At 31.4% G+C, this 8,067-nt stretch overlaps 2 protein-coding genes across 2 annotated transcripts; both read right to left on the bottom strand.

The window, feature by feature from the left end:
* Window positions 1–505: 505 nt before the first annotated feature.
* On the bottom strand, window positions 506–1,552 carry LOC112749012 (uncharacterized). Its single transcript, XM_072218424.1, has 4 exons — window positions 1,494–1,552; window positions 1,315–1,386; window positions 1,047–1,115; window positions 506–934 (listed from the first exon to the last, which is right to left on the bottom strand). Exons 1-4 carry the CDS (start codon window positions 1,511–1,513, stop codon window positions 709–711), a joined length of 387 nt encoding a protein of 128 aa, XP_072074525.1. The 5' UTR covers window positions 1,514–1,552; the 3' UTR covers window positions 506–708.
* A 2,323-nt stretch (window positions 1,553–3,875) lies between these two features.
* LOC112749011 (uncharacterized protein At1g24485-like) lies at window positions 3,876–6,083 on the bottom strand. Its single transcript, XM_025797269.1, has 3 exons — window positions 5,497–6,083; window positions 3,977–4,452; window positions 3,876–3,886 (listed from the first exon to the last, which is right to left on the bottom strand). Exons 1-3 carry the CDS (start codon window positions 6,081–6,083, stop codon window positions 3,876–3,878), a joined length of 1,074 nt encoding a protein of 357 aa, XP_025653054.1.
* Between the last annotated feature and the right edge of the window lie 1,984 nt (window positions 6,084–8,067).

Below are 8,067 nucleotides of genomic sequence, written 5' to 3'. Positions count from 1 at the left end.
ACCTTTTCTCTCTAATGACTAAATAGATTTGTCTTCCCCCATTATAATTTCAGTTTGTAAGATAAAAAAGTTTAAAGAGCGAGTACTTTTATCAAAATCTAGCCGGCATTTAGCCAGCAAAAAAAAAATGAATAATTCTCCACTATTAGATGAAATCTCACACCATTAAAAATATTATGGATAGATATAACTCACAAAATTTGCTAACCCTCTAATACTTCTCGTAAAATTGGCTAAGCAATTTTTAGGCTGAATTGTACCATTACTATTTTATTTGTGGATAGCTGATTGTTTGAGTAATTGTAGCCGATGATAGAAAATTTTTAATCTAAGTATCTGTCATAATCTTCACTGAATTATCCCTTCCTATCTTTTAAATAAGTCTTTTTTCTATCACTTTTCTTTCCTCCAACAAATTATTGTACGAAATATAATAAAAAGTGAACACTGAATGAGATATAATAAGAAAACTATTCAAGCCATCACACAATCTATTATACGGTAATTATTCCCACACATTAGAAGGTTTTCTTTTAAAGAAAATAAAATTGAAACAACATACCCTGTTTAAATTATCAGAAGGAAATAATAAAAACATATACAATTACATAGCATAAACGCACACTTCAATTCAAAATTTCACCTCTGCAACACAAACATCTCAACTGAAGGGAGATGAACAAATTTACAAAAATCAAATAACACTTTCTAAAAAAATTTAATGAATAGCACTGTCAGCAAAATTTGCATAACTACTATTAGTGACAAGTCTCGTTTCATGCTTCCATTTCCTGAAGGTTCATCTCCCGACAGTAGTAGCGGCGGCGGCGGACTATTTGTTTCATCACTTGAGAAAAGTTGCGGTGGCGGCGGCGGCGGTTGAGAATCAAAGTGAAGTGGACACTTCATTTCTGAGAGACAATTGTTTGTTGTGCTAAAAGCAACAGAAACAGTTAGAAACTAAACATTGTTTTTGACTAAAAATAATGTTCTACTTATCTGCACAGATCATAATTTTAAAAAATGAAGAGAATGTTACAACTTACTCAATTTCAATCTTAGTATTCTTTAGTGATGGAGGTATAGAACCATTGAATCTATTGTGAGACAAATTCCTGCACAAAATCATGGAGAAATTTTCATTCTAGTGCCAAAAGCACGTGTTGCATTTTTTACAACATATTTTTATTTTATTTTTATTTTGTTTTGGATCAACTTACACACTCACAACTCATGGATTAAGATATAAGACCATAAATAACCAACATACATGGAAAGAAAAAAAGAAAAAACTTATATTTGAATTAAACTTACAGTGTTTTGAGCTTAGGCAGTAGGCCTAGGAAATCAGGAATCGGGCCTTCTATGGTATTGTTGTGCAAATCACTGAGAATTAAACAAGTTTAATTAATTTACTTAATGTTTTACAAAATTATTTTTGTAGAAGATTTCAGAACAGAAATTAAAAAAAAATGGATTTATTAGGGTCTCACATAGTTTCAAGTGCATCCATGGAACTGAAATCTGGAAGCTCACCTCTCAGATCAAAACCACTGAGATACCTATTTGATTTTATCCAACACATTTATATGACAAATTAGTAAATATACTATATAAATAATTTATTTCGAAAATTTATTTAGAAGAAGTGCAATAATTATAATTTATTATTAGTTAACTTACAATGCAATCACCCTGGGTGTTGGATCAGTGGTACATTGTATCTGTTGGGAATAAGACACAATTCCCCCTTGAGAAAACACCTTTGACAGAGAAATAAAATAGACACAATCACAACACAAGAATTTAACGTGGAAACTCCAATTACCGGAGAAAAAACCACGGCCGTTGTCAAATGACAACCAGAGAATATCACTATGTGAAAATTGTTACAACACATAGACTTCTTTCTCTCACCGGCACCCCAGTACACCCACACTCTTTCAAAGCAAATATCTAACTACACCTCACAACACTCTCTAATCAAAGAGTACAGAGGAAAAGAAAAATCAGATACAAGCTTAAAGTGTTTCTGACTGGTGCAAAAACAAATGGAGAACTTAGCCTCATATTTATAGCCTAGGCCACCCACTCCATTTGCTATCCTAAGCAATGTGGGACTAATTCAACCAAATCCTAACAATCTCCACCTTGATTGAAATAGTCACACATCTTCAGCTTCCATTGTCAACACCGACAATTCTTTGCTGCCATTGTCTATACCGACAATCATAGTTCAGAGAACTATCATACTCCACCATGAAAGTATACTCACTTGGAATTAGACCACTCCAAGCATTTCGCCTTGGTACAGATCGAAACCTTGCTGAAAATTCATGGTGCAACTTCCAAATTGGCTTTTCCTGGAAGTTCTTCAGCCATCGACCTAACTCCGCCACACACCTTGCATCTCAACGCCAACCAATGCCCGTGTGCAATTGTGGACCTGATTGCCACAACTCATCCTTATCCATGGCAGTGCGGTAATACCATGAGGATACTTCTTGTCTTCTAGAGAACATCATCTTCTCTCATAGAGAGAGCAACCAGAGATCTTCTCCTTCAACGCCTTGTGCAAACCTGATTGTATCAACACATCCTTGACTTGTACTTGCCACAAGCCAAAATTGATTCTTCCATCAAATTTCTCTATTTCAAGCTTCACAGCACTTGAATATCCTGACATTGTTGCAACCGTATACTGGAATAGTATAACTCAACTGTAGACCGTGCACTAGGAAGGGTCCCCAGGAAAGAGAGGTGGGTCACAATGGACACACTTAAATACCAAGTCTTTCCTTAGCCAGAACCTTTTCCAAACTGCACTCTCACAGAGTCACACTGCCTTCCAGCAACAACAACAGCAACCAAAGATCAACCTCAAGCTACAGGACAAAATTCTTTTTTGATGTGGAAGATCAGACTAGGCTGCAACCACAGAGCATACTAAGAATAAATCCCACCGAACCGAAGCTCTGATACCACTTGTTGGGAATAAGACACAATTCCCCCTTGAGAAAACACCTTTGACAGAGAAATAAAATAGACACAATCACAACACAAGAATTTAACGTGGAAACTCCAATTACCGGAGAAAAAACCACGGCCGTTGTCAAATGACAACCAGAGAATATCACTATGTGAAAATTGTTACAACACATAGACTTCTTTCTCTCACCGGCACCCCAGTACACCCACACTCTTTCAAAGCAAATATCTAACTACACCTCACAACACTCTCTAATCAAAGAGTACAGAGGAAAAGAAAAATCAGATACAAGCTTAAAGTGTTTCTGACTGGTGCAAAAACAAATGGAGAACTTAGCCTCATATTTATAGCCTAGGCCACCCACTCCATTTGCTATCCTAAGCAATGTGGGACTAATTCAACCAAATCCTAACAGTATCCAATCCCAGCTATATGGATATGGTAGACAAGGGTCTCCACTCCATTCCACAAGCACTTCAAATGCAAATTGCAGTTGTAACAAACCTTCCACTTATTAAATTCACAAGAAAAAAAAAAAGAGGCTAAAGTGAGAATAAATACAAGGTTTAGAAAATACTCAATATTTTTAACATATAATTTGACCACCCTACTGTTAATATCACACCATGTTTTTCCAATTTACCCTGATGAATAGTTATAAATATAAAAATAATTTCATGCGTATACATTTTATATAAATATATTCATTGACATATCAACAAAATAAAATCCCTTAATTCAATGATTTTCACTATATCAAGAACAAAAAATGCTACAGCCCATCTACCTACAAAATATCATCTATTAAATAAGTCACTATATATTTATATATAATATATGTTAGTTTAATTCATTTTTAATATATATTTTATATTTGTGATTAATTTTAGTATACACCTAGTATAAATTCAAGTATTTAGTTAAGACAATAACAAAGTCTTATCCATTAGAAAGAATTGATTAAATAACAGTTTCAAAAAAACTTACCATCTCTGCTATCTGTTCCTGCAGTCAAAGCATTAGAAATAGTATAAACCTCAAGAGCATTTAGCAAAGGAGGAAGGGTAGAAGTCTGAGTAGCCTGAAGAACAAAAGAAGTGTCTGAAGAAGCAGTAACATTAGTAACATAAAGTTCCTTAACTTGTCCAAAAGGAGGAACAATAGGGGTTGAGAATTTGTTGTTGTCAATGTACATCTGAAAGGACCTGTTTCCAACTGCAGTTGGAATGAGTTCAGAGAAGTAAGTTGTGATGTAAACAGGGACTTGTTTCTTTGATGGGAGCCTGTTGATGAATTGAATGTAGTGATTGGTGCTTGTTGAGACAATGGCATTTTGGAGTGCAGATTCAGGTGGAACATCTTCTGATGTTGTCATGTCAATTCTTGAAAATTGATTATGGATCTCAGACAGCCCTATGCCATCTGCTGCTCTCCATATTCTATCATATATGTCATCTGGGTACCTGTACAATATTCCAATGGATTCTCAATTTTCATCAACAAGCTAACACAAGAATTTTAGATTTAACCAGAAACATGTTCTAGCTGTTTTAAGCTTGATTTCAACTATAAAAAATATATTAATTAAAATTAATGGTTAAAATTATTAGAAGTTTTAGATACATTTAAAATTTTTCTAAACTATAAACCCGTTTGATTTTAGAAAATATTTTTTTATTATTATTATTTTCAGTATTTTTTATTTTCATTTTTTCATAATACTTTTAACATAAAAATATTAAAAGTAAAAATAAAAATAAAACATAAACTAAACACATCTTATATTACTATAAATTGGTCAACTTACTGTGTCTTTTACTCTCTGAGTGAATTTTTAATTTTAAATGAATTTTGCATAAATTTAATAAGAAAAAAAATGTTATGTTCTATATTTGTTTATATATTTCCTCCAAAAATTGGTTGGCAATTTGAAATACCAAAAGCTTCATAGGAGTTAAATGTTTTATATATAATTTCATTTAATTTTCAATTGGATCAGCATCTATTGAATTGTATAAAAAATTTTCATTTAACCTTAATACTTTAAACATTATTTTACATTTCTAAACTCTATATGATGTACAAACATCTTTCAATCAAGGTTTCTTTAGTTTAAAAATTTTCAGACCAAGCTCCTTTACTTTTTAAAACTTTTGTATAGTAAAGGCGTTTAATCACAAAACTTTTCCATTAGAATGATATGGTTGAAAAACGATTTTAGCTTATCAGTTAAAAAAAATGCTTAAACTATAAGAGCCTAATTATATTCAAAGACTATATAGGTATCTAAAAAAAAATTGTAACGAAAGGGATTAAAAATTGGGAAGCTAGATATTGAAATGCATAAAAAAATTGACAAAGTTATAAATGAAAATTATGGCCATAATTCAGAAAATTGTAAATTCTAACAAATTATATTCTCAAGTATTAATGTATATATTAATTTTGGTTCACCAAAAATAAGTATGTACCAAAGCATAATGTATACATATATTAATTCTGAATACCTGATAGTTTGATTTCCACCAAAAGCATATCTCCATTGCAAAATCAAAGCATGATGGGAATCAACATGGCTATACATTTTTGGGTCCAAGCTACGTAGTTCAAGTGATGATAGGAAAGGAAGCATGTTAGGCTTTGTTTGAGCAACACATATACTAGTAAAGTTTCCCTTAGTCACATATATAGCTTCATAATCAACATAGTAATAATTTGATGTATTAACAGTGGCCCAATAGTTTCCATCAAATTGAAGATCAAAGATTGGTGGTGAGAATTTGTCATCATAATTCCCGTAGTAGAAGCTTGCTCTAGCAAGAACCTTTTCACCCTCTTGAACTTTGATGGAGTAGCAATGCTTCTTTCCATTTGGGAACACCCTAAGAGTGCTCAATGGATCATTGGAACCTAAATAGACTTGTTGAGGCACACCATGTTGGATGTATGAATCATCACCAACCCATCTTATGTTGTTTTGATCGGTGAAGGATTCGGAGGAGCCACAATCAATGCTAACAAATGTTGCATGTGATGAAGGGCTTAATTGTAATAGCACAAAAAGTGCTATGAATAAATGAAGAGTACTTCTCATGGTTATGACTTATGGTTGTGAAAGTGGGTTTTTTTTTTTTTTTTTTGTGTGTGATGGTATTTTATGTTTTAGGCTTAGCAATGTTGTGATTATATATATAACAAACCATTATAAGTGCAACATAGTTTACTAACCTTAATTATTCAGATGATTGCCATGCACGCAGCACGCCAAATACGGTTGTCTTATTTTATAGAGTTATTTATCCTATCTCTTCATATTTGACTAAGACTTAAGATATATTATATGTTGGCCGTTAATTTTGCAGTGAATTTTGTTTATACTCGTCCAATTAAGTAAGTATAAAAAGTTTGAATTTCATTTTGTATATGCATTAATCTATTAATCAATAATAATATCTTAAATAGAACTTAAATTCATAATAGATTAGTTACTATAAAATTGAGAGATATTATGAAAAATAAAAAATTCAAAATATTGTAAATATACCAAAAACAAAAAAATATCTGTATAAATGGGGATGGAATTTTTATTTTTATAGACTGATTTATTGAATTATTAGTCTTTCAAAAATGAAATTATTCATTTATACCAAATAAAAACATGAAATTATATATCTTGATCAAATCACATGATTTTTTAGTCACCAAAAAAAAAAATCACATGATTTTTTCGTTTTTTTTTTTCTTTCTTTTTGGTGTAGAAAGAAAAGCATGTTAAACTAGACTTTGACAGATAAAAGTGTATTAATTCTTGAATTCCCCAATGTTTTAGTTAAAAGAAGAAAAAGTGAAATTTAAATTCCTTATTTTATGTTACAATTATTAACAAGAAATCATTATTACAATTTACAAGTGCATTGAAGATAAAATAAAAAAAACTTTAATAAAAAACTTTTATTCTTGCTTCCTTAGCAAGTAACTTAATAACTAAAAATACAGATTAACCAAACCCTTAAAAGAAATTCTTAAAATTTATGCCTAGAATATCACATTCTTCTTCCCATGTAAACTCGGCAACAAGAGTTGAGTTGACTTGAGAGAATGGATAAACTATTAAACAAAATTAGTTGACTTAGAGATTATAATATGATTACAAATAATTAAATAACATTGAGTGAATAACATAGGAAAATGTGAGATACCTTAAAGTCATAAACCTTGTAATGAAATAGTCATAACCCCACCACTTTAAAATAAATTGCTTCCGGGCTTAAGTAATTAAACAAAGGTCATCAAGATTGAATTTGAAAAAAAAAATGTTTATCAACAGGTTTAGTTGGTGAAGAACGTGCCGTGCCTAGTTGTGTCTCTCTGAAAGTCGCAAATAATAAAACATAGATCACCAGAATTATGAGTGGACTAAAAGCTAGAATTTTAGAGAAAGGGGTTTGAAAAAATAGAAGTCAAATTATGTGTGACCTCTAACTACGGGAATGCTAAAGAATAAAGATTATTAGCTGGAAAAGCGCGTCAGACATAGAACATTTATATAGTATTATTTGCTATTCACATTTTCAATGGAAACATGTACTCATGAATGTATAAGAAGATTTTCATAATACTTTTTTGGTACATTAATATTCTAGTCCTTTAAGATCAATTTGGATTGGCATAGTTGCATCTAAATATAAAAAATGTATTTTTTGAAGTTATAAATATAAAATCAATTGAAGTTATAAATATAAAATCATCAATTGAATTTAGAGAGATAATTTTTTCCGTGATTAAGTTTATTATTAGGGTTAAATCTCAAAGTGGTTCCTAAATTTGCAATTGAGACTTAAAGTCGTCCCTAAACTTGCATTGGCTCCAATATTGTCCATGAATTTAACAAAGGTAACTCAAGGTCATTCCTAAAACATTTTTCGGAGAATATTCCTTAACAGCGTGCTGACGTGTACAGAAAAATACCACGTTGGATAGATAACAGCTATATGACATGGCTACTATCGTTATTTAACTCAATTTAGTCCTGAAGTGGTTTATAACCCTAATCCCCAATTTAATCTCCAATTTACTCT

The sequence above is a fragment of the Arachis hypogaea genome, chromosome 15, assembly GCF_003086295.3.
Source record: "Arachis hypogaea cultivar Tifrunner chromosome 15, arahy.Tifrunner.gnm2.J5K5, whole genome shotgun sequence".
In the NCBI taxonomy this organism is placed as follows: Eukaryota; Viridiplantae; Streptophyta; class Magnoliopsida; order Fabales; family Fabaceae; genus Arachis; species Arachis hypogaea.
The sequence above is the reverse complement of the archived record's forward strand: the minus strand, read 5'-3'. Positions and strand labels throughout refer to the sequence as shown.